General features: G+C 39.7%; 1 protein-coding gene and 1 non-coding gene across 7 annotated transcripts in view; both read right to left on the bottom strand.

Moving 5' to 3' along the window:
* Positions 1-25,408, bottom strand: part of CHD8 (chromodomain helicase DNA binding protein 8) — a 62,285-nt gene that overhangs the window by 7,262 nt on the left and 29,615 nt on the right. For 5 of the 6 annotated variants that reach the window (XM_013059458.2, XM_013059462.2, XM_013059464.2 and 2 more), the window contains exons 6-32: positions 22,983-23,165; positions 22,834-22,902; positions 22,424-22,479; positions 21,835-21,952; positions 17,997-18,080; positions 14,470-14,607; positions 13,155-13,276; positions 12,768-13,011; positions 11,547-11,723; positions 10,383-10,526; positions 9,888-10,143; positions 8,717-8,927; positions 8,273-8,468; positions 7,602-7,769; positions 7,238-7,417; positions 6,772-6,882; positions 6,231-6,427; positions 5,831-6,030; positions 5,570-5,750; positions 5,391-5,480; positions 5,004-5,107; positions 3,556-3,685; positions 2,377-2,452; positions 1,853-1,907; positions 1,468-1,675; positions 826-1,034; positions 15-734 (exon numbers count right to left, since the gene is read on the bottom strand). In XM_013059458.2, the coding sequence (XP_012914912.2) occupies positions 15-734; positions 826-1,034; positions 1,468-1,675; positions 1,853-1,907; positions 2,377-2,452; positions 3,556-3,685; positions 5,004-5,107; positions 5,391-5,480; positions 5,570-5,750; positions 5,831-6,030; positions 6,231-6,427; positions 6,772-6,882; positions 7,238-7,417; positions 7,602-7,769; positions 8,273-8,468; positions 8,717-8,927; positions 9,888-10,143; positions 10,383-10,526; positions 11,547-11,723; positions 12,768-13,011; positions 13,155-13,276; positions 14,470-14,607; positions 17,997-18,080; positions 21,835-21,952; positions 22,424-22,479; positions 22,834-22,902; positions 22,983-23,165 (4,627 nt within the window). The remainder of the gene's footprint in view (positions 1-14; positions 735-825; positions 1,035-1,467; positions 1,676-1,852; positions 1,908-2,376; positions 2,453-3,555; positions 3,686-5,003; positions 5,108-5,390; positions 5,481-5,569; positions 5,751-5,830; positions 6,031-6,230; positions 6,428-6,771; positions 6,883-7,237; positions 7,418-7,601; positions 7,770-8,272; positions 8,469-8,716; positions 8,928-9,887; positions 10,144-10,382; positions 10,527-11,546; positions 11,724-12,767; positions 13,012-13,154; positions 13,277-14,469; positions 14,608-17,996; positions 18,081-21,834; positions 21,953-22,423; positions 22,480-22,833; positions 22,903-22,982; positions 23,166-25,408) is intronic. The other variant, XM_004758570.3, reaches the window with a different exon arrangement.
* Positions 2,973-3,082, bottom strand: LOC123388257. Its single transcript, XR_006602812.1, has one exon. It is a non-coding gene; the product is annotated as a small nucleolar RNA U6-53/MBII-28 (small nucleolar RNA).

Genomic DNA, 25,408 nt, shown 5'->3' with positions numbered 1-25,408 from the left:
TCACATGCACTCACTTAGCTTTTCTTCCTTCTCGTCCTCACTCTCATCAGTGCTGGAGCTGGAGCTGGATGAGGATGAGGAAGAAGAGGATGATGGTGACAGCTTGCTCAAGTCCAGTTCAGAGTCTGAATCATCCTCATCCTCCAGTTTGACTGGTGGAACATTCCGGGAAACCAGAGGGGTGGTATCAGAGGGGGCTACTCGCATCTCATAGTCTTGTGGGGTTGGTCGGCTCCTGGCCACCACCTCATGCTCTAGTTTTAAAGTCAGACTCTCCAGACTGGGGACCTGGGCAGCTGTCTCCTCGGGTGGCTTTTCAACAGGAGCATCTGGGCGCAGGGGCAGTGGTGAGGCAGTGCGCGAGGTATACTGCTGGTGGAGCAGTGGTGTAGAGCAGCGTGACAGGGATGGAGCTGGTGCTCCTGCCTGATGGTTCTGCATGTAATTCATACGGGCAGCCAGAAAAGAGAAGTCTGGGTCCTGCATGATGTTGCAGTCTGTTTGGCTCACCCCATGGCGGGCTGCCCCTCGTAGAAGCTCCCCATCGTGCCGAACAGGCTCCCACCATTTGGGCAATTCAGGACCTGGAGGCTGACATAATGCCAGCCGATCTTCCAGAAGGGGATGGCATAAAACTTGTTCCCGTAAGCGCCGAAGCAATTCAATACGGTAGAGAGTCCGTGAGGCCCTCTCCTCAGTGATGGGCTCAATGAACAGATTAGGGTCCGGGGGCTCTGTAAGAGATAGGGGAGGGAGGAGAAATGAACCACGTTAGTTCTGTTGCCATCCATCCCCACTCACCCAAGAGTCTCTAGTCTTGCTTACCATCTCCAGCTGCTGGGGGAAGGCGGCACACTTGGCGACACATGGCCACAAAACCATGAAAGTACTTCGTAAGGCTTTCGTCTGTTTTTTTGTCCAGTCGGGCAAATGTACGGAAGCGATCCCAATGGAACTGCATGGTATCGGGGTCATACTCCACACCAAAGGTAGACACTACTCGATAGAAATCAGTTTGTTCACGCCTTGTCCATCTAAAGGGAAGAGGAGTCAGGCAGCAGAGAGCAGAAAAACACAGGGAAACTTGGTTACTTCTTACTGTGAATAAGAATACCTGAATAAACAAAAAATTGAAAGATGGGGCAAAAAAAAACACCAAACAAAACCAAAAACAACCCAGAAAACAGCAGAAGAGATAGTTAAGAGGTACTCCATAACATGTAAGATTTTAAGAGTAGCCAGCTAAGGGAAAAAATACGTGGGCAATTAGATCAATGAGAATGGCCATGTAAGAGACCTTCCAAGGAGCTGTGGTTTTTTTGTTGCAGAGGAGTAACAATTAAAGGCAAAAAAGATGTTCCCTCAGTAGGGAAGTCCAAATAAAGCCTTCCTAAGATGCTTTTCAATATAGGACCCATAGCGAAAGGCAAGCCTAAAGCTCAGCCCAAATTCCCAGTCATACTTTACCGTTGCTGTTTCTCCCGCCGTGCAATTTCTTTTAGCTTGAAGGCTGCCTCACAACGCCGCCGTCTCCGGTCCCCTCGTTCTGCAGCCTCTATCTTCATCTGTTCTCTCTTGTAGCTGCGTTGATAAGCTGTTACTAGGCGCCGAAGCCTAGCTGTCAGAGCAGAGCCTGGAGGCCAGAAGAGATGGCCTGGCTGCTGGGTCACCTGGGCTGTGGGAAGCAAAGCAGAATGAATAGGAAGTACAAGAAAGGCAGGAGAGATAACACCAGTATTTCAACCCAGCCCAAAGCAAAGCTCTTAGAAATCCCAGGATAGGACAGAATTCATTAATAATTCCCCAAACCACCACCCCACACAAAATTGTACTAGTTGACCTAGAAGTTTACCTTCGTCTCCATCAATCACTGAGATCTCCTCATCCATCATCATCAAGGGATCACCCTAGAGAAGGAGATCCACCCCACAGGATGGAGGGGGGAGGGAAAGGGGGGGAAGTTGGCACTCTGAAATCACTTTCTTATGTGTGTCCTTCTATGGCACCAAAGGGATTAAGAAAAACGTCTAATGAACCCTCACAAAAAAATGGAAGCAACCAACTAAAGTAGTAAGAAAGTAGAACCTGAAAAAATCAGTTTGCTGTTAATGGCTTAAAAATAAAGGGGCTTGGGAATTTAGCAGTCAAATAATGTACTTCAACATCCAGCTTGATCCCACCTCCTCCACAAAGCCATCCCTGGTCTCCCCCAGCTGGTGTTAACAATCCTTTCCATGAATACTTTATATTCTCAAATAGTAGTTACTTTCCATCTTATATTATAAATTAATCAGTATACTTCAGAATCCAGGGAATAAAAGAATACTTAACTATTGAGTAATAGAGCAAAGCTACACTCAAATGAGAATTCCTCACCTCATCATCTTGGTCCTTCGGGGGACCCTGGAGTGGTTTATATTCAGGATCTTCGCAATCCTTATCAAAGTCAACTCTAAAATTATCCAAAGGCATAGAAAAAAAAAAAAAAGCCAAGAATGTATCTTCTTTCACTAAGAGGAATTTAGGATGAAGACGTGGCCAAACATACAATCCAGGATGGAACCACAGTTTTCCTTCATGCTCAAAGGAATGGCAAGCCAGGTGCTAAGCTCCGAGTAAAGTTAGGTAGAGCATCCAATAAGATGAAGAATGAGAAGAAACTGACAAAGTGCCATTCTAAACTGGTTGAATCTGAAATGAATACCTTGGCCAGAATCCTTCCTTTCTTTTCATAGTTTACCTTTTCTTCCCCTCTTTCCTATTTACTATTATTGTTACATTTGAATAGTTCATGTTTGCTTGTTTTATTTTGTTCTACTGAGTAGAAGAGTGACATAATGATTTGTGATGAATAACCGAACCAGTTTCCTTTGAGGGTCCTGCACTAAGCAAACCAAGACTAGATAATCAAAGAGAAATCTCTCAACTGCAGAGTGCATGGGTATTCATGAACTAAGCCAAATATTTCACATGCCCCTCAGGTCTCCACATGAGAAGTTTTGTTAAACTCACTGGCACCCAAGCTAAGGCAACATTGCCCTACTTGGTGACTCAGTATTAGCATGGCAACTCATCATTGAGGCATGTATCCATACAGAATATATACCTATTATGTGTCAGCACCATTGGAAGATGATAAACCAGGGCTAAAATATCCTGAGGCTCTACCACGTAAGTGACACAGGAGAGTGCATGGCTATTATCTTTCAAGACAACCAGTTAGTTGTCCTTTCAGCTACTGTGGCTGTACAGATAAATATTGCCCAAAAAAACCAACAACAAAAAAAACTGAACAGAATATCAAATAAGCCATTTGGGAGTAACATTCATTTTCACCCTTGGTTGCATCTTTGGCAAATGTGTTGTTTTAGCCTAGTTTATGGAGTCCTTTCCGCTGGTCCCATTCTTTGTTAATAACCTATCATTAATGAGTATAACCATCATTAAGAATACCGATGGGTTTAGTCAAGAATTATGTTATCTCTATGTATAAGTGACTAAGAGCCTTCAAAGGGTAGACTCAGAACATCAAGAGAACTAAACACCAATGCTTACCCTTCTACTATGTCAGAGAAATTATCCAGCACTCGGTGTTCTGCTGCAATGGCTTTGTCATCTGGTCGACCAGCCTTTTCCAAGAAGCATAAGGCTGGGTCCGCCCTCATAGTATTGTATTTCTCATAGCCTAAAAAAAAAAAGACCATAAGCCAAAGATTAACTTCGCCTAAAGTGTGCTGGAATAATTCAAATATATGAGCTACTGTACTCATAATACAAAATATTAACCTGGACAGCTGATGGGTTTTATTACTATATTGAATAGTTCTATAGCAATTACAAAGTTTTATCACTAGTTGTGAAAGATAGGAATTTGATCAGAATATTTATAGAATGGTGGCAGGTTTAGATAGCCATTTAACCAGTAATTTTTCTGTTATCATTCATAGTACACAGTTTGGCAAATGAAAAAAGTAAAATATTTTAGGGCCAAGCCACGCACTTTCAAATAAAGGATAAGAAACACCTGCAAACAAACAGGCAATGACTATGTGATGAATACTGAATGAATGAATGAGTGAATGAACACAATTCAGGATGTGTGGACTCTTCTAAACCTCATCTCAAAAGTAAATTTTTTTCTACAATTTTATTTATTTGACAGAGATATAGCAAGAGAGGGAACAAAAGCAGGGGGATGGGAGAGGGAGAAGCAGGCTTCCTGCCGAGCGGACAGCCTGATGCAGGGTTTGATCCCAGGACCCCGAGATCATGACCCAAGCCAAAGGCGGATACTTAATAACTGAGCGACCCAGGTGCCCCTCAAAAGTAAATTTAAGACTAGAAAATGTTCAGTTTTTCTTATCCATCAAAGTTCAGGAAAACATGTGGTTCAAGTGCCATTATTTTTATTTTATAGAAATAAATAAATAAGTATCTTAAAAAAGAAATGATATTCGAATTCACTAAATCACTGAGCTGGAAGTTGGTTAGCACTCCCTGCTTTTAATACCTAGGATTTGTTATTAAGCTAGACTGAAAAGGGAGTACTCCCGCTTTTTGTACTTTATTTTTTATCTCACTGTAGTTCACACTTCCATCAGAATCCATGTTGAATATTTAGACAAACAGTACGCTACATAAATAGAACACTTTCACAAAAATTAAGCATGGTTATTATTAATAAGAGTGGGCATGTATTACCTCCCCTGATTTGTGAAACCTTAACTGAGATGCATAACATACAGACTGTTAATACAGGTTAGAGAACAGATGGGAAACACCCCACCTTAGGATTTAACTATCCATCTGGCCTTTCTAAACATCTATTTATAGGAACTAATTGCTTTGCTGTAGATATTTAAGAACTAGTTTCCTATTCAAATATAATTTTATTAAAGATAATCAGAGAACTCAAGTTATTGGCCATGAGCGTTTTGCTACGTGTTCCATCTGTGGAAATCAGTCCACAATAGGAAAGGAATAAGCTAAGGAAAGGTACCCACCATGCTTAAAGACTCCAATGAGCAGGGACTTGTCAGCTTCACTGTCCCACCATGTTGTTGGAACCTCCAGCTGATCCACTACTGGGAACCATATGTCAATCTCACTAAAGGTATAAAAGAGCAGAAACAGCAAAGCAATGAAGGGAATTAAAATGACAATCCTTGGAAAGATTAGAGGTATCTTCTTTTATCCAGTAATTTAAAATGCTCCTGGATCTACCAAATTCCTTCCACGGGTATCAAGCACAGGATCAAAGACCTGATACACAGATCTTAATTACCAGTTATTCCAAAGATAGTACAGACTGAAAAAAGTAAACCAATCTTTTCTGGAATAAGGCAGGGCATAAAGAGAAATACATAAAGAAAAATACAGCATAACTGTACCTGGCAATGGCACCCCCTAACACCTTCTCTGCCTGGTCTCCAATAACCTCCTGCCTCAGATAATACAGCATTCGTACACGCAATAGCACCCTAAAAGGGAGGAAGAAAAGCTGGCTCAGTAATAATGCAGAAACTCTGAGGTGGAAAATGCTTTGGTCTTTGTTAATTTCTATCCTTACTTGTTACACTGATGTTTTAAATGCTTCTTATAACTCTCATCTTGGAACAGAGTATCAGGATTATATTTCCGGATCCAATCTGCCTTATGGATATCAAAAGTGCTTTGTGACTTTACTTTTTTCCCCTTGCGTCCACGGGGCACAGGGATAGACAGACCTGGGAAAGGGGAGAAATTGAAGACTTGGATTGAGAAAAACCCTTGGACCTGCAAAAGATTAGGTAACCAATAGAAATCTGAAAAGTAAAGAGTTGATAATTACCTGAATGATTCTGCAATTCTTTTGTCTTGCCATTTTCGGCAGGGCTAATCAAGTCCCAAATGAAGCCTTTGATATTTTCGTCCCCACGATAGTGCAGAAGACAGTATACAAGGATGGCCCGGCAAATTGTCTCCACATCTCGTTCAGTCATACGTCGCTTGAAACGTCCATGAGACAAAATATCTCTCCATCGTCCCCAACTAGAAAAACAGAAAACTTTAAGAATATTTTCCTGGGAACTCCCAAAAAGTAGGAGACAAAAACATCTGGGGACAAACATGGTAACAGAATAAAGCTTTTCCCATTATTCCCTCTTTGGTCACAGCCTCCAATTTGAAAGGCAAATAGCGTGTCCATCAGGATGGAAATACACTACCTCTAATGGCAAGGTGGTTCTTACCCATACACCAATAGGTGCTTTTCTACCCGAAAGCAGTCAGTGCGCCCATAGGTATGATGACGGTCATGTCGGCGAGAGCGTGGACGCTCGTCATCTTCACTTTCCAAATCAGAGAATTCCACTAGGTCATCATCTTTCAGAGTGCTGAAGTGGCGGGTCTGTTTTCGTACTCTAGGTGTGTCAATCACCAAATTATTCTACACAGAGAACAGAAGGAGAAGAGAACTCTCTTCATGACAAGGCCATGGGAAAGGAATTAACACAATTATGGACTGAAATAGCCTTGTATATAACATTTGTAGATACTCTAAGAGAGATTTTTTTAGGACAGGCAAAATATATGACTCAGAAACGAAGTTAAGTGGTAGATATCCAAGCAGTTTTCTGGGGCTTCCCAAACAGGAAGTTTTTACAATGGCTCTTACATACAATATACCATCATAATCCAAGGTCAGCATCAAAGAATCAGAGCTGCTACAAAGTCTCCTGAAAGTAATGTGTCTTCTATAATACTTCCTCCCTAATAGAAAAGGAAGCCTACCTTGCTATTAAGTAGATCCATGTCCAAGTCAGCCTTTTTGGCCCACTTCTGCCAAAAGTTGGGGTCATCCAGAGAAATATCAGTCCTATTTTCAGAAGCAACAAAGCTTGCCTAGTGAGAACAAAGGAACAAAGTAAAGTTAACAACATTTTTCTGAGCAGTGGGAAACCAGTAACTATATTTTAAAAATATATCTCAATTCTAGGGGCGCCTGAGAGGCTCAGTTGTTAAGCATCTGCCTTCGGCTCGGGTCATAATCCCAGGGTCCTGGGATCGAGCCCTGTGTGGGGTTCGCTGCTCTATGGGAAGCTGGCTTCTCCCTCTCCCACTCCCGCTACTTGTGTTCCATTTCTGGCTGTCTCTCTCTCTGTCAAATAAATAAAATCCTTAAGAAAAAAATAATTTAAATTCTAGGAGACTGCAGTCTCTACCCCCTTTTCCTTAATTTGGCACAGACAGAACATACCTTGGCAAAGGTTGAACCCTTTCCTTCAGACTCAATGGTGATGGTTGTGGTTCGTCTTAACAAGATCTGGTCAATGTCTTCTTCACAAAACTTGGAGCCCTCATCATCTTCTTCCATTATGGCTGCATATGCCCCCTTTCGTAAGAGATCTTCAATCTCTTTCTTGGAGAACTGCTGGATCTGCAAAATCCAATAGAAAAATGAAAAAGCTAACAAGAGAATACTATCTAACCATATAATAACTTAGTTCATTATGTTTTAAGAAATCCAAAGAAGGTAGTCATATTCCTGTGCAAAAACCAGCTTTCTCTCCCTCTATCACTATGACCAGCTACAAACATATCTATAGATAAAGAGGACTCACTCCGGTTATGTTGCCATCTCGACCACTCATGGACTGAAGCACAGCCTTATCCAATCCCAACTTGAGGCTAGCCTTATCAAACATCTCTCTCTCATAAGAATTACGAGTGATGAGACGGTACACCTTCACAGCTTTGCTCTGCCCAATTCGATGACACCGTGCCTGGGCCTGTTTAAAAAGAAATGGAAAGAAAGGGCAAAGATGACATAAAATTGGGGCGGGCAGCAGTGGCAGCAAGAGACCTGTGATTCAAAATACCAATTCATATCTACAAAGAAGACATGAGATCAACTCAAAACCAAAAGTCAATTTTAAGATGAAATTATTGTCCCACCAAGTACACCAGGGGTCTGTAAGCTATAGGCTGCACAGCCACTGTGCATTTGGTGATATTTAACCCCACCCACTCATCTATATATGGTCTACGGCTGCTTTTGTACTCCAAGAGTAGAGATGAATAGTTACAACAAAAATCGTATGGTTCCCAAAACCCAAAAGATCTACTATCTGTCCCTTTATGGAAAAAATTTGCTGACCTCTCATGGAGACTGCCACCCTTAAACTAAAGAAACAATTCCATACTCTTTGATGTACAAGTCTAACAGATCCTGATCCTGTTGCAAAACCACTTACTTTAGGTAGTTAGCCCTTAAGACAAAGATTTCCTCTACCTGCAGGTCATTTTGTGGATTCCAATCTGAATCAAAGATAATACAGGTATCAGCAGCTGTGAGATTAATACCAAGTCCACCAGCCCGGGTACACAGCAAGAAGACAAAGCGGTCCGAGTCAGGCTTGCTGAAGCGGTCAATAGCTGCCTGTCGAAGGTTACCTCTGACTCGCCCATCAATACGCTCGTATAGGTACCTGTATGGCAGTTACAGAAAAAAATTTAACTAACTTAGTTAAGCAGAAAAAGAAACCGAAAAAACAAATTAGGATCAATATCAGTAATTCCATCTCTTTAGCTGACCAAAGACCTAAACAGAAAGTTGAGAATATTAAGTACTCCTTTTATCCTGGTCCTGGCCAACTTTAATTAAACCTAGACCCTCCTACTCTACAGTTTTATGAAGCTACAGTAAACACAAGGCAAGGGATGACACTTTTCTCACCTCCTCTGGATTAGATAATCCTCTAGGATATCTAGGCAGCGTACCATCTGGGAGAAGATCAAAACCTTATGGCCACCAGCTTTAAGTTTTGGAAGTAACTTGTCAATAAGAACCAATTTGCCAGCTGAACGAACCATGGCCTGCAAGTGGAAGTCATGAGGTATAATATGGCAAGCTTCTCGAAATTCTGTTAGGATTTTTTCTTCTGCACCTACCAAAAGAAAAATCAAACTTGATGGTGAGATGGGAAGCAAAGAAAAGTAATCTGACTTGAAATAAACATTTTCCTCACAGAGAATTTCAGCACCCAAAAAATCCTAAATCATCTTCGACTGCGTTATACAAAATACTGCAAACAAGTTAGACTTAAGATTGTAATTGGATAAAACATCTATAACAACGAGGACTAGGATAGTACATGCAAACAACTATCATCACCCTACTGGCATCCAAAACAGGAACTACAAAATGGAGTACCGATGAGGACATTTATCCAGAACACAGAATGACTTTGTTCTTGTTCATGACATTCTACACAGCAAATCCCATAGATTATGCAGGATCAAGGGGGAAGGACTAGAGAAAAAGATTCCACATAAGAATTGTTTGGTTTTTTTTAGAAGCAGGGTGCTTGAGGGTGCCTGGTGGCTCAGCTGGGGGTCTTGTCTTTGGCTCAGGTCATAATCCCGGGGTTCTAGGATCAAGCCATGAATCGGGTTCCCTCCTCAGCAGGGAGTCTGCTTCTCCCTCTCTCTCTGCCCTTCCCATGCTCCCCCTCATGCTTGCTTTTTCTCTCTCTCTCAAATGAATAAAGTCTTAAATAAATAATTAAGTAAGTGAGGGGAGCTTGGGTGACTCAGTTGGTTAAGTGTCCAACTCTTGATTTTGGCTCAGGTCATGACTGCAGCAGGGTCATAAGACTGAGCCACACATCAGGCTCTTCACTCAGCGGGAAGTCTACTACTCTCCCTCTCCCCAGCACAGGTGTGCTCTCTCTCTCTCTCTCGAAAATCTTTAAAAAAAAAATCTTAAAGTCTTAAAAAAAATTGTTTTATAAGAAGAATCCCCTTCCCTCCCAAATCAGTCAACATATCTACTGTTCTTCAGGGATATTATTTGCAAGTAAATGCATGTGATATAGAAATGTAGGTATTGTCCAGAACTCTCTCACCATTGATGAGATACGGGTGGTTGCAGCATTTGCGCAACTCCATCATTGTATTGAGTAGATTAGGCATGTTTGTATGACCTGCCCCTTTGGAAAGGAAGGAAAAATTCTTCTCCAGAATAGCCCGGTAATATTTCTTCTGAATGTTGGTCAACTCTACTTCTATGATAGTTTCCTGTTTGGGTGCCAGATTCTTTTCGACATCCTCTTTGAGTCTTCTGAGCATCATTGGCTTGAGAATGGCCTGTAGCTTTTGAACCTGTGCCAATACAGGAGAGAAAATAAATAAAAACTATTAGACAAACATTCCCACATTACATGGAAACATGAAGGAATACAATGAGAGCTTTCCATTATCTGAAAAATGTGGATCTCGTACAATGTCACCAATGACGTAGGCACAAGGTTATAAGGAGTTCAGAGAGGTCCTTGTAATTTATGGCAACAAAGGTGTGCCTAGTACAAACATTACCTTTCTTGTCCAGATAGACTTCCTACCTGCTCCTCTGTCTTGAGATCCCCAAAATCCTTGAGGAACTCTGATTCTGAAGGAAACTGTGAAGGTTCCAAGAAATGAAGCAAGCTGAACAGTTCCTCCACAGTATTTTGCAATGGCGTTCCTGTGAGTAGCACTTTGTGTTCCTAGAAATGGAGAAAACAAAAATATGGTAAAACTCAAAAATATAAAGGACTTCTGGGGTTTTCTCTTAGGTATAAAACTTTAGTTTTAATTTCATTATCTATAAAATTATGGGAATGGACCAGATTACTATCTTTTCTTTCACTTGCTCCCTCTTCTGATAAACACAAAACATTAAAAACAAAAACAAAGACAAAAAACAAAAGCCTTGATATTATTTAACAAGAATTTAAATATTAAGATTATAAGCAAATGAAGAAATATTCAAACATATGGGTTTTTTTTCCAATTACATAGGCCTTTCCACACTCAACTCCCCACAGATATCCTAATATGTCCCCCTCTAGGGAATGTACCTGTGCTGGATTAAATATGGCCATTAATTCTTTGTAGTTCCTCCTATCAAGGTTCACCCCTTGAATCTGGGCTTGCCTTGTGGCTTGCTCTGACAAAGAGAATGTAGCAGAAGTGATATTGTGAGTTTCAGAGCATATACCTCAAAGGCCTTGCAACTTCTGCCTTTGCCCTTTCTGGATACTACCCTGACTCCACCATGTCAAGAAGCAAAGTCTGGCCTACTGGAGGATGACAGGTCATATGGTAGATGACCCAGAAGCCCACCAACTGCCAGCAGGAGCCACATTACTGACTACAGGCAAGACCATAAAAGGGATGGCCTAGCTGTGCCCAGCCCAAGTTGCTGACCTAGAGGATCATAAAAAATAACAGTTGTTGCTTTAAGCCAAGTTTTAGGGTATTCATTATGTCGCACTAGGTAACTAATATTGTATCCCACCTCTCCACCTGATTAAGAACTGCTAACATACAACTATCTTCTAATTCTAAAGTTTATAGGACTTTTATATGACTTTCAGGTGTCCATTCCCATAGGCCATACCCACCACCCAATAGTAAGATCCTAATGTTTTTTCTCTGCTAAATTTGTTACAGTAATTCCACAGGGAATTAGGATTATTTTAATTCCAGGTGTTTCCACCCATAAGTCAACATAAAGAACTCACCAGGTCCATGTGCTTGAGGCTATCAAGCAGCTTGCAATTACGGTTCTTTAGCCGATGGGCCTCATCAATGATGACACAACGCCATTCAATCTCACGAAGCTCAGGACAGTCTGACAAAATCATCTCAAAAGTGGTGATCAGGGCATCAAACTTGTATGCGCCTGGGATGAGGCGCCCCTAAGCATGAAGGCAATAAAGTTAAAAAAGGCCTAATGTCCTCTAAGTGAGGACCTCTTCTGCATTACACATTCTCTTTTCTATATTCAAGCAGGCTTAGTAGGAAATACAAACAGCACCACCCCCGATCTCTGCTGCTGTGTATTTTCCTGATAAATAGTGCCAAATCACTGAACCTAAGACACAATGTTTCCTTAAGCTATCAGTTTCTTGGGAAAATGACACACCTCACTGTATAAAGCTGGACACTTTCGACTCTGCTGTGTGCCTAGTTCATTTATCTCAGATCTAGATCTTTTGGTAGTAAACACTGAAATCCACAAATATTGGGCACTGTTGAGATATACAAGACAAGACTGAAAGTGAAACAGGTAATACCGTTACTGTCTAAAAATGGACAGGAGAGGGGTGACTGGGTGGCTCAGTGGGTTAAACCTCTGCCTTCGGCTCAGATCATGATCTCAGAGTCCTGGGATCAAGTCCCGCATCGGGTTCTCTGCTCAGCAGGGAGCCTGCTTCCCCCCCACTCCCCGCCACTGCCTGCCTCTCTGCCTATTTGTGATCTCTGTCAAATAAAATCTAAAAAAAAATTTTTTTTTAAAAACAGACAGGAGAATTGAATCAGTTTAACAAAATTAAAAGCACAAATGTGACTAACAAAGGATGAATGATTCAAATTTTTATTTTCAAATTTGTATAGAACAAAAGAACTAATCTGAATGAAAAATTTTAGTAGTCTTTAAAGAAAGAGAGGAAGTAGCTTAAGTTCATCACCTCAATACTTCTTGATGAAAACTCAATGCCAATAAAATTCTATTTAAAATGCATGTATTCATAAATAGAACTTCCACTGAATCAAAATGTCCACTGGATCAAAAGAACAAAAGTCAAAGAAAAAATTCCCTGTGCAATCTAAACAAAATGCCATTAAGTCACTTCAGAAAATCTCAATACTAGTCTTTTATTCATATAAAAGCCTCTAAAATACCAGGTACCTTGGCCTACTCTCTCTGAACTATTACATTCCCATGATCTACAACTCACCCGTGAATCTTTGCAGTACATTTCATATTGCTGAATCATCTGACGGCTGGCCAGACTGCCATGGTATACAATAGTGTTCATTTCTGTCCATGTATTGAATTCTCGCTCCCAGTTAGTAATTGTGGACAGTGGGGCAATGACCAGGAAGGGGCCATGGATGCCCACATTATAAACCTCCTGCAAGAAGGCAATGGACTGGATAGTTTTGCCCAGTCCCATCTCATCAGCCAGGATACAGTTCTGCCTGAAGATTCATCATGGAAAAAGAAAAGCATGTCAAAAGATACATCTTTTTAAAAAATACGTAAAAGGAACTATTTCAACAGAAAAGAGATAAAAATAATTCCAGGCCAAGCCTACATTTCATGGGCCTACTCTTTTCTGTACCTGTTATACCAATTAAAGAGCAGCCAGTTGACCCCTTCCAACTGATATTCCCGTAACTGGTTTCTGTTTTTATACTCATGTGACAGCTCCAACTTCTTCCAGGCACTTGCCTGTGGACGATTCTACAAAAGAGAAAATTTGAATAAATGGGGTGAAGACACTAAAAAAATTAGGCAAACTTACTAGGGAGTTCTAGGAGCCAAAATCGATTTAAAAACATTTAAAATATATTCAAATTCATGAATTCATAATAAAGTTTAAACTAAAATAAAGTTTAAGAAACTTAATAAAAGAGGAAAACCAAAACCACTGGTCACTTTTGGAGAATGCAAGAGAACTACTTCATTATTTTGATATCTGAGAAATAAAGAAAGAAAACAAAGCATTTATCTTCTTTTCCTATATCATCTGTACCTCAGAGTAACCAAACAGTACATGAATCATTATTTCCTTTTATAGGAGATTCTAGCTAGTAAGTAAAAACATGATATAATTAAAATAACATCATTTTGAAATCCTTAAAGAACAGGCCGAGGCAATGATCATAAATGACTAATAATATCACAAAAGACAACCTGATAGAATCACCTATGAAATAGATTTAGTGTCTCCCTTCCCCATTTGATCAAGCCTTTAAAAGAGTGATACTAATGGAACTATGATGATGTTTTACATCTGACACTAGCCAAATGTGATTACTGAGCATGTGCAATGTAGCTATTGGCTACTACATTAAGCACAGTGCTAAAAAGTTCCAGTGGACACCACTGTTCTATATCTAACCATTTATGTAAAATAATAACAGAGAACACATTAGAAGTTTCCAAGAGGGGAGTAACTGGTAAACTTCAGACTATGGAAAACCCTAGAGAACAAACTACCTGATTTCTTCAAGAGAAATTATAAAGTAGGGGGAAACTAATACTAAGAGATATTTGAGACACATTAACTGACAGCACTATATATACCTTTATTCAAAATCCAATCTAAACAATTTAACAAAAATTAGAATATAATCAGGGAAATATATATAGCAATTGGTTATTTGTTGATATTTAGGAATGGTTAAATTTTCTCAGGTATAAAAGTGGTTTTACCTTTGGACATAAACACTGAAATACTTAAAGATGAAGTAAAGGAATCTAGGATTTGCTTTAAAATAATCTGGAAATTAGTAGACTATACTGTTTCTTTTACTTTTGTATATGTTTGAAAATTTCTATATTAAACGCTAAAACAACTACATAAACTTCTATAAATAAAAACTAAATCATTACCTACATGGACTTTACATTCTAATTGCAAATGTACTTACTACTCTTTTCAGTTCTGGGTGTCTTGACTGAATCCGCTTAAATTCTCGTATCTTGCCCTCATCAACATCCTCTTTCAGCTCCCACGTACTATCCTCGTAGGGCAGCGAGCACCATTTCACCAGGTAGTAAATTACAGGCTAAGAGAGAAAAAGCTAAAAGCCTTAATAAACTGATTCTGTGTTCTCTGCTGTTATTAAAGGGTAAGAATTATTTTTTAAAGATTTTATTGATTTATTTGACAGAGAGACAGACAGTGAGAACAAGAACACATCAGGGAGAGTGGGAGAGGGAAAGCAGGCTTCCCACAGGGAGCCTGACGTGGGGCTCGATCCCAGGGCCCTGGGATCATGACCCGAGCCAAAGGCAGATGCCCAACAACTGAGACACCCAGGTGCCCCAAAGGGTAAGAATTTGACTACAGAATCAGATCACAAAGTGTTAATACCTAGAAAGTGCTTTAAAAAATAGGCTGGGAGGGGCGCTTGGGTGGCTCAGTGGGTTAAAGCCGCTGCCTTTGGTTCAGGTCATGGTCCTAGGGTCCTGGGATTGAGCCCTGCATCGGGCTCTCTGCTCAGCAGGGAGCTTGCTTCCTCCTCTCTCTCTGCCTGCCTCTCTGCCTGCTTGTGATCTCTGTCTGTCAAATAAATAAATAAGATCTTTAAAAAGAAAAATATACTTTAAAAAATAGGCTGGGAATACCAATCATAGGCTCACCTGCTGAGGCACTGTACTATTCATGGCTTGGATCATTTTTCCAAGCAATTTATCAGAATCTGTTCTAAGAGGCAAAGTTATACCCAGCAGTTTCTAAAACACTAAGCACTGAAACATTATGCTCATCAACCATGAAAATGCAAAAAATAAAATAAAACAAATGCTTTTCCAACATTATGTTGAATTAGGTTGAAACTGAAAGATAGGGCTCTGCTTCATACTATTATCCTGACACCAAATTTAATACAGTGAAAGAGTGGAAGCCAGGCTACTTTCCTAAGTGAGGAATGGATTAACCCATTAGAGCAAAGCAGGGTTGAAATCCCTGGGCTTCAGAGCTTCTGTAGCTCTGAGTGCAGTTGCTACTCCAAAAAGAAGTCATATGGTGGAAAAGAGATTTGCTTGTGAGCTAGGAGGTAACTAGGAGAGGTGTCACTGAAGACAGGTAACAAGAGAGAAGAGAGGAGGGGCAAATACTAAAGCTCTAACTACAGTACTGTGCTCTATATATGTGTTCTGCTGCAAAGGGACAGGCAGTGACCTGGGGTAAAATGGCTCCTGTTCTCATGACTCAAACTGATCACTGCCCTGACTGTATTTCTATTTTTGGTCTATATGAAAAAAGAAGGATTAGGGGCACCTGGGTGGCTCAGTGGGTTAAAGTCTCTGCCTTCGGCTCAGGTCATGATCCCAGGGTCCTGGGATTGAGCCCCACATCGGGCTCTCTGCTCAGCAGGGAGCCTGCTTCCCTTCCTCTCTCTCTGCCTGCCTATCTGCCTAATTATGATCTCTGTCAAATAAATAAAATCTTAAAAAAAAAAAAAGAAAAGAAAGAAAGAAAAAAGGATTAGATGGGGCCTAGTGTAATCAGTAAGAATCTCTAGTACCATTTCACAGAATACCCCTAAAACAGCCAGCAAGAAGTCTGAAGATATAAGCACCTCAACAGAATTATAGATCAAGGAATCTCTAGAATTAATCTAGCTGCTCTTTCCCTATTTCCTTAATTATAGTGACACAGGTCATTTCCTACATAAAGCCATTTGTCCAGATAACATATTTCCGGCATCTTAACTTACTTTTCCAAGGACTTATTTATAATCTGGTTTTCCACTCTTAGGTCATGTAAAAGGATGTCCAATTAAACTTATTTTGGGGAGGGGGAAAATTGGGTTCACAGAATGTTGTAATCCAATATTGGAGCACAATTTATAGCACCAGGAAACTAAAACATTTTCATCTGTCTTGCCATTTCCAACAGTCCAAAGATCAACTGCTTTTTTAAGAGTGGTAAGTATGTTGGTAAGAGCACAAGATGTTCAAGACTGATAAGGCTGAGATCCTAAAAATGACAAGAATTTAATAGTAGCTAACATGTCCATTCTAAAAACTGGTCCATTCCCCACTCACCTCCTGCTAATGAACAATAAACAGTAACTCCCACCCCAACCCATAAAGGCAGAAAATGTGTTTTCTGAGGCATGCTTGTCAGGATCTGAAGACAATGAACTGTAATAGGCCTTGGATGTCTAAGGTTCTGAATGACCCTAAAGGCTTCTAAAATAGAGTAAACATAGAATTTTAGAGAGGGAAGACTTCTGATTCTTAGAATCCATAAGGGTGATATATGGACACATGTCATTTAGCTTGTGAGTGAGCCTAGCTCACCACTGGCACTGACATTTTAATTAAGTTGTGTTGTTCTCTACTGGTCACGGGGTAAGGAGTAACGGTCAGATGTGATAAAAACTTGATGAAATATGGCCCTACCAAGAACTTATAGCTGAAGTGAAAAGAAACCGATAGTTTCTAAGGGAATGGTGATTCATAGTCTAAGTTTGAAATATATTTAAAAAGACACAATGTTGAATTCACTGGTGGCTTAGATCTTTTCAACTTATTTGGAAAATGAAAAAACTGATTTATGAAACTGTATCAACAGGTTAGTTTTAGCACATGACCAATCTGCTAACAGAGCTTTAGTGCAGTGATTCCCAAATCAAGCTATGTTTGACAATCTCTTAGAGAACAACTTAAAAATCCAGATCTCTGGGTCACACCTAAAGATCTACTGAATGTGAATCTGTGGGAGTGCAATTCCATATTCTGTTTAAAAGTATAGATTCAGATGCAGTAGATTGGTTTTAATGATAAATGAAAATGTATTCAATTGATGGTAAGTTCAAAAAGTAACTCTCAGTGATATGGAGAAAGCTAGGAGTCTGTGGAGGCATTTTTATATTTATAAATATGGAGATTTGTGAAGTATCCCTATTCCTCTCCCCTTCTATAACCTTTAACCGGACGTCAGGGGTCTCCCATATAAAATCTAAGAGAAAACAAGATCAAGGTGAAGGAGTACTTGTTAATATAGCTCCTGGTACTTACAGCGCTCAATGTTTGACTTTATGAGAAGCTTTCCTTTTAGCCTCTCTCCCTATTCCCTTACCTTCCCAGTATCATTCTTTTTTTATTTTTTTAAGATTTTATTTATTTATTTGACAGAGAGAGATCACAAGTAGACAGAGAGGCAGGCAGAGAGAGGAGGAAGCAGGCTTCCCGCTGAGCAGAGAGCCCGACGCAGGACTCAATCCCAGGACCCTGAGATCATGACCCGAGCCGAAGGCTGCGGCTTAACCCACTGAGCCACCGAGGTGCCCCTTCCCAGTATCATTCTAAGGAGGCCTCAGAAAAACTCAAAAATACCTTTTTGTCTAAGGGATTTCTCAGCCATATCTTCATAATAAAGGATGAGCAAGCAGACCAGTAGAAATCTCTGAGACCATCAATGTTCTACCATGCCCCAACTCACCTCCCCATTGTCTTTGTCAATACTGTGAGACTCATCCAATATCCTATCCACTTCTACATAGTCTGGATTGAAGGGTTCTTCATCCTAGAGGAGTTATGAAACAAACAGTAAGACCAAAAGATCACTGTCCAGTAAACCCAACCTTCCATCCCACCTTTACCTGGTGATCTCACTTCAAAATTTTTTTTAAAAAGATGCCTTCAGAAGGGAGTCCCCCCACCATTTTCACCATATAAAATCCTTTTTAAAAACTTAAATCTGCACCTATCTTGTCACCTATGACCAGAGTAAGTGTCTTCTAACAGAGGTCATTCTCTCCATATATTCTCTGGATTCTACCCCTTCTCAGCCTCTTAGGAAACTCTCTCTTGGATCATTCCCATAAACACACAGATATATTCTACTATTTCACATCTTAAAAAGACCTCCTTTATTCTTCATCTGCCTGCAACTATTTTTCTGTTCTGCTTCATACCCAAGCAGCTACTCCACTCTACCTTCCACTTCCTTCACACAACTAAATTACTCTTGATGTTATTAATAATCTCCAAATTGCCAAATATAATGGAACATTTCTGTCCTCATCTCACTTAACTTCTACGAAGTATTCCACAATTCCTAATTCTCTCCTTTAAAAACCCTTGGGTTTTCTGAGACACTACACTTTTGTCAATAGCCCTTCCCCCTTTATTTTGGTTTTAGCCAATTCTTGATCACCTTCACTGGTTCTTTTTCTTCTAAATCATTGGTATCCAACTTTGGGTGGTATCTGAAAACAAATAACCAAAGACTCCAAAGAAAGATCTTAAAGAAACTTTAAGGAAAAAACTCTTCCTTATTAAGACACTTTTCCTTCTTGCTTTTCGTGACTTTGCTTCCTAATCTTTCTCCTGCCACTCTGGCATACAGTTCCTTCTCCTTCACCTGGACCTCTATATTTGGGAAAAGCCTTAAAGCCTTAGTTCTGGGCTCACATCCATACTATTACAGAAAGAACTTTCATAAAAAAATACAGAACTATTAGAATGTATAGAAATCCTTCCCCCCTCAGGTGGCTTTAATCATTATTAAGGTTTTAATAACTATTTATATGCTGACAAAATCCAAATTTTAATTGCAACCTGAAAAATCCAGATTTGTGTATCTGTGCTTACTAGAGATAGGTTAAGGAATTTTAAGGTTAACATAGTCTAAACTAAAAAAAAATTTTTAACGATTTTATTTATTTATTTGACAGAGAGACAAGCAAGAAAGGGAACACAAGCAGGGGGAGTAGAAGAGGGAGAAGAAAGTTCCTGTTGAGCAGGGAGCCTGATGCAGGGCTCGATCCCAGGACCCTGGGATCATGACCTGAGGCAAAAGCAGATTCTTTTTTTTTTTCAAAATTTTATTTATTTGACAGAGAGAGATCACAAGCAGGCAGAGAAGCAGGCAGAGAGAGGGGTAAGTGGGCTGGGCTGCCCGCTGAGCAGAGAGCCCGATGTGGGCACTGATCCCAGGACCCTGAGAGCATGACCTGAGCTGAAAGCAGAGGCTTAACCCACTGAGCCACCCAGCTACCCTGAAAACAGATGCTTAAGAAATGGGCCACCCAGCTAAATTCTTGATTTCCCCGAATCAGCTTCTTCTAACATCTTTGATACTTTAATAGATGCCACCTGAACCCATTTGCTCAGACCACTACCTATCATTTTAAGCCACCATACCAAGCCCTGTCAATTCTAATCTATCCATTCTATCCACTTGAAACCATTCTACTTTTAAGCCATGATATTTCCTATTTAGAAATCTTCAACTGCTTTCTTACTGCTCTTCATACTTTCATGCTTACTCTTCTTCAATCCATTCTCCAAAGTCTAGGTGATCTTTTAAAAGTGATCACTGGATTATGTCTTTGACCTGTTTGAAACAATGTATTGATTTTCCTTTGCACTTAGAATAAAAACAAAATTAAAACCAGACTGCTTAAAAGGTCTGTATGCACTGCCTGCCTAAATTTCTGATCTCATTTTGGGCCATTCACTCTTTTTTGTTCAACTGTACCTTGTTTTCAGTGCCTCACCCTGTCTCAGGGCCTTCATATATGCTAATTCCCATGCCAGCAATATTATTTACATGGATTCATAGCCTTGCTCTTATTCATAATTCAATTCTCAGGTAAGTCTTCCCTAATTATCCAAAGTAGGTGTTTCCTCCCCCTCCCCTTATGGCTCCTTGTGCTCTTTCTTTTCTGGCACTTAACACAATTAGAATTATTTTTTAATATTTCTCTCTCCCCAATTAGACGGTGAGCTGTATGGTAACACAGTCCATATCTGGTTTGTTCTCCATAAAAACTAGCACATGATAAATGATGAATAAATGAATGACTGATTTGGTTAAATAGCCTACCTATATATGAAGATTTAATTGGCATATGAGTTAGTAGAGACTGGTTCAAGAGTCACAAATTGTACATCTAATATCGGCTGGAATGGTATTACAGTTTCATTGTACATTTCACAAATTATGTTTTAAAAGAACATAGATGAAAAAACACAACCCAATTATTACTTTCATATAAAAAGAAATTATAAAACTACATGGTCCTACTTGCCCTCTCCAGGTGATGAGAAATAGTTAATTTATTTGCAAACCTGGTGGTCAAGTTAGCTTTATCATATATATTCAGGCAGAACTGAGGGGTTTTTTGCTAAAACTATGCATTTAGTTCCTTCCTTCAATCTTTCTTATTAGAACTTTTTCCCTTTAGCTCTAAGAAGCTTTGAAAAAGAATCTGTCTTCTCAAGGCACGCAGTTCTATATATATGCTAAAGATGACAAACCCCAATTCAGCAAAGGCATATATATATACACAAAGCTTTCAAAGCAAAATGGACAGTTAAACTATGGCTCAAAAGACCCTTAATGCATACTCCAGTGTTTACCAGTAGTTAAGAACGGTTATGGGAGGGGTGCCTGGGTGGCTCAGTGGGTTAAAGCCTCTGTCTTCGGCTCGGGCCGTGATCCCGAGGTCCTGGGATTGAGCCCCACATTGGGCTCTCTGCTCCACGGAGAGACTGCTTCCTCCTCTCTCTCCCTGCCTGCCTCTCTGCCTACTTGTGATCTCTGTCAAATAAATAAATGGAATCTTAAAAAAAAAAGAAAAAAGGGACCCTTAATGCATACTCCAGTGTTTATCCAGTAGTTAAGAACAGTTATGGGAGGGGCGGAGGAGTGGCTCAGTGGGTTAAAGCCTCTGCCTTCGGCTCAGGTCATGATCTCAGGGTCCTGGGATCGAGCCCCCGCATCGGGCTCTCTGCTCAGCGGGGAGCCTGCTTCCCTTCCTCTCTCTCTCTCTGACTGTCTCTCTGCCTGCTTGTGATCTCTGTCGAATAAATAAATAAAAAATTAAAAAAAAAAAAAGGAATAGTTATGGGAAATTAAATCTCCTATATCACCATTTCTTGTTACAGTGGATTAGAAATTTTAAAAAATAAATGTTCTTTCCTAATGAAACGGTTGCTTATGCCTACAGAAACCATCAACGGCTAGATTGACATTAGAAGAAGAATGCCTCAAGTGGATGAGAGGTCAGTTTAAAATCCATCTTGAAAATACTTCATGAATACTGAGTAAGTCAATACCAAAACATCCTACAAACTTATAAAAAGACCTAATTTAGACCTAGTAAAACAAAGCATGGGGCAACTAAATTAGGAAAGTCCAATGATCAAAATTAAGACTTCATACCCATGTACACAAAACAAATATGTCTTAAGTAATCAGTCAAGACTGATAACCCCAATAATTTTTGCTTCTGTGAAATAAACGATAGGCAATACCTATTCCTAATTACCTCATGGAAGAAGTGTCTCATCTGAGCCATTTTGGTTTTGAAGCGCTTTAGTTTTTGATGGATCCTTTTATCCTTCTCTAGTTGGGAGATGGTAGCCCATTCACAGTGTAGATAGGAGCTGAAGGGGATGGAAATAGCTGGTCATGCTGTGAGAAAGGGTAGGCTAGATTTGGGGATAAGCCAGAAGCAGGCACAATGGTAAGTGCTTCTTAAGACTGATTTTGCACACAAACACCTGGTCTGGGGCAGGCTTGAAAGTTCACATTTCTAACGAGCACCCAAATGATGCTAATTCTGCTGGTCCACTGACCAGTCTGAGTAGAAAGGTCATAATGTTAAATTAAGGTATAGAGAATCACAAGGGATTTTATCAGGAACCACCCTTACCCCACCCTTCCTGTTGGGAAACAGGAAGAGAAACACAATTCCCAAACTCCTCTCTGAATAGACATTTTCCTCAAAAGAAAACAACAATTGGGCTAGGAGACTATTAAAAAGGGACACATTCCCACCCAGGATGGACTATACAGGAGAACTTTTTACAACCCTGTGGGTTTAGGGTGAAAAGCTTTTTGCACAGATCACATACTAGTTCTTGTACTTGACAAAGAATTCTTCTGCCTCAGTATACTGTCCAGAAGGAAGCTGAGAAGAAAGAAATCATAGTTATTAATAACCTTATTTGTCAAAGAAAGAAGCTTTAATTTTCACTACTCATGGTAGAGCTTCATACCAATGTTCCTAGAGTGTATTAGTGACTGAGGGATTAAAGAACTAACCTAGTACTCCAATACAAGAGATCTGACAGCTGGAAAAAATAAGTCTATTCATCTTAAACAGAAAACCAAAAGAAGAGGCAATAAGACAGTTCCTATTTTCTAGGTAACTTCCCTCCACCATAACTATACTTTACTAATATATCCTGGCATCCAAAGGTGTTTATTAAATAGAGCCTGTGAATGCAGCATTATGGGTTGACATGAAGGGTTAAGGCCTTACCTCCTTCTTCACAATCCGCATAGAAAGCACTTTGTCTACTATGGCTGCATCTTCTTCACTGGGATTCTCCTGTAGCAAAAAATGCAGTTAGTCAACAGAGACTGTGAGGAGCAGGACAACCTCTCATATTGCTTAAGTTCTCAGCTTACCACAAAGAACTGCATGGAAGGCAAAGTCTCGCCATCTGGTTCCTGCACGGGTTCAGGGAGGATAGGCTCAGTTTTTATTGGACCAGTTACATCCACTTCTTCTTCTTCTTCATCATCTGTGATCTTTATATCCAGATCCTCCGTATATTTTTTTCGCTTAACTTGGCGGTTTGAGCGTCTTTTCTGTAGCGGAAAGAATGGTTAAAATAACTATGTAGATATATCAAAGAGAAAAACCTTTAAAACTATTTGCCTATAGTCATATATTTATTTTACTCCAAAATCCCTACGAAAAACCAAGCCAAAAAGATAAAGAGCTTATTTACAAAATTATGTGATATCAAACCATATTCTTTATGTACCAAATACAAATTAATTTGCCAAACTGTTTTTTCAAAGAACTAGAATCCACCTGAAAGTAACCTGGATACTACTGCCAAGAAACTCTGGTAAAATGAAGGGTACAATGTGCTTTCTATAAGGAGCAACCCTGAAGTGCCAAGGTGCAAGAATGTTTTGTTACTAATTTTGCTTTCTGTTTTAGTTCTAAGGTTTTTTTGTTTTAATAAATAGAATCATACTATATGATGATTACAGCATTGTTCTGCTACTTACCATTTTTTTTTAAAGATTTTATTTATTTGCCAGAGAGAGAGAGAGAGAGCAAGCACAGTGCAGGCAGAGTGGCAGTACAGGCAGAGGGAGAAGCAGGCTCCCCGCCAAGCAAGGAGCCTGATGTGGGACTCGATATCAGGACGCTGGGATCATGACCCGAGCCGAAGGCAGCTGCCCAACCAACTGAGCCACCCAGGCGTCCCTGCTACTTACCTTTTTGTTAACAGTACTTTTTAGGGGAGTTTTCCCGCATCAATACATTTTAGATTTACGTTATTCTTTCAAGTGGTTGAAAAAACACTTTTGTAATATTTTATTTATTTTGGAGACAGAGTGTGCATGCACATTGCACACAGACCTAGGGGAGGGAAAAAGTGCCAAGCAGACTCCACACTGAGCATAGAGCTGGACTTGGGGCTCAATCTCAAAACCCTGAGATGACAACCTGAGCTGAAACCGAGAGTCAGATGCTCAACTGACTGAGCCACCCAGGCACCCCGAGTAAAATATTTTTTAATTAAGTAATTTAAGTAATACTTTGTAGTTCATGATAAAAAGTTGGGAAGGATAGAAAGATAAAATTATTTTTCAGGGGTGCCTGGGTGGCTCAGCGGGTTAAAGCCTCTGCCTTCGGCTCAGGTCATGTTCCCAGGGTCCTGGAATCAAGCCCCACATCGGGCTCTCTGCTCGGCAGGGAGCCTGCTTCCTCCGCTCTCTCTCTCTGCCTGCCTCTCTGCCTACTTGTGATCTCTGTCTGTCAAATAAATAAATAGTTTTTTTTTAAAAAAAGATTATTTTTCAATCATGATTATATCTCTGAAAAACCCAAACAAATTAAATGAATTATTAGACACAGAACTACAGAAATTAAGCAAACTTCCCTGGCATAAAATCAATTTTTAAAACTATCATTCTTATGTAAACTGAGCCATAAAACATAATGAAAGGAAAGATTCGAGGCACTGGGTGGCTCAGTTAAGCATCTGCCTTTGGCTCAGGTCATGATCTCAGGGTCCTGGGTTTGAGCTCTGCACTGGGTACCCTGCTCAGAGGAGAGCCTGCTTCTACTCCTCCCTCTGCTGTTCCCCCTCCTTGTGCTCTGTCAAATAAATAAATAAAATCTTAAAAAAGAAAGAAAGAATTCTACATAAAAAAACAAAAAGATTACTTATCTAAAAAATTAAAGTTAGTAAGAAATATGTAAAATCTATATGAAAAAAACTTTAAAACACTCCAGGAGGCCAAAAGAGAACTTGAATAATAAAATAATAATAATAAAATAATAAATAAAATTAAAAATAATAAAATACAATGTCCTACAATAAGACTTAATTCTAATTATATGCATTACATAAAAATGACAAAATAAAATTAACAGAACTTTTTATTTAGATAAACTGATTCAAAAAGTCAAAGAGAGAAATAAACACTAAAGAATAACCAGGAAAAACAGGAAAAGTGTGCTTGGCCTTACCAGATATTAAGGACACAAAAGAGCTATACCAATTAACAAAGGTTGGAACCTCTCTAAGAAAAGATAAACAGGTCAATGAAATAATGTCCAAATACAGACTAAAATACTAGGTGGATATAGAACATGATAAAAATAGCACTTCTAATCGGTGAGGGAAAAGTAGATTATTCTATAAATGGGACTGGAAACAAATGGCTAGCTATTTAGAGGTTGAAAGAAACTAAATTACATAAAAATAAAGGATTTCCAAAATCTTTTTACAAATCTTAGAAAGGCGATGCCTGGGTGGCTTAGTCGGTTAAGTCTGACTTTGGCTCAGGTCATGATCCCAGGGTCC

This window comes from Mustela putorius, unplaced genomic scaffold (genome assembly GCF_011764305.1).
Source record: "Mustela putorius furo isolate JIRA1106 unplaced genomic scaffold, ASM1176430v1.1 tig00003896_pilon_pilon_pilon, whole genome shotgun sequence".
NCBI classification, from domain to species: Eukaryota; Metazoa; Chordata; class Mammalia; order Carnivora; family Mustelidae; genus Mustela; species Mustela putorius.
This window is presented reverse-complemented; position numbering and strand designations above follow the sequence as displayed.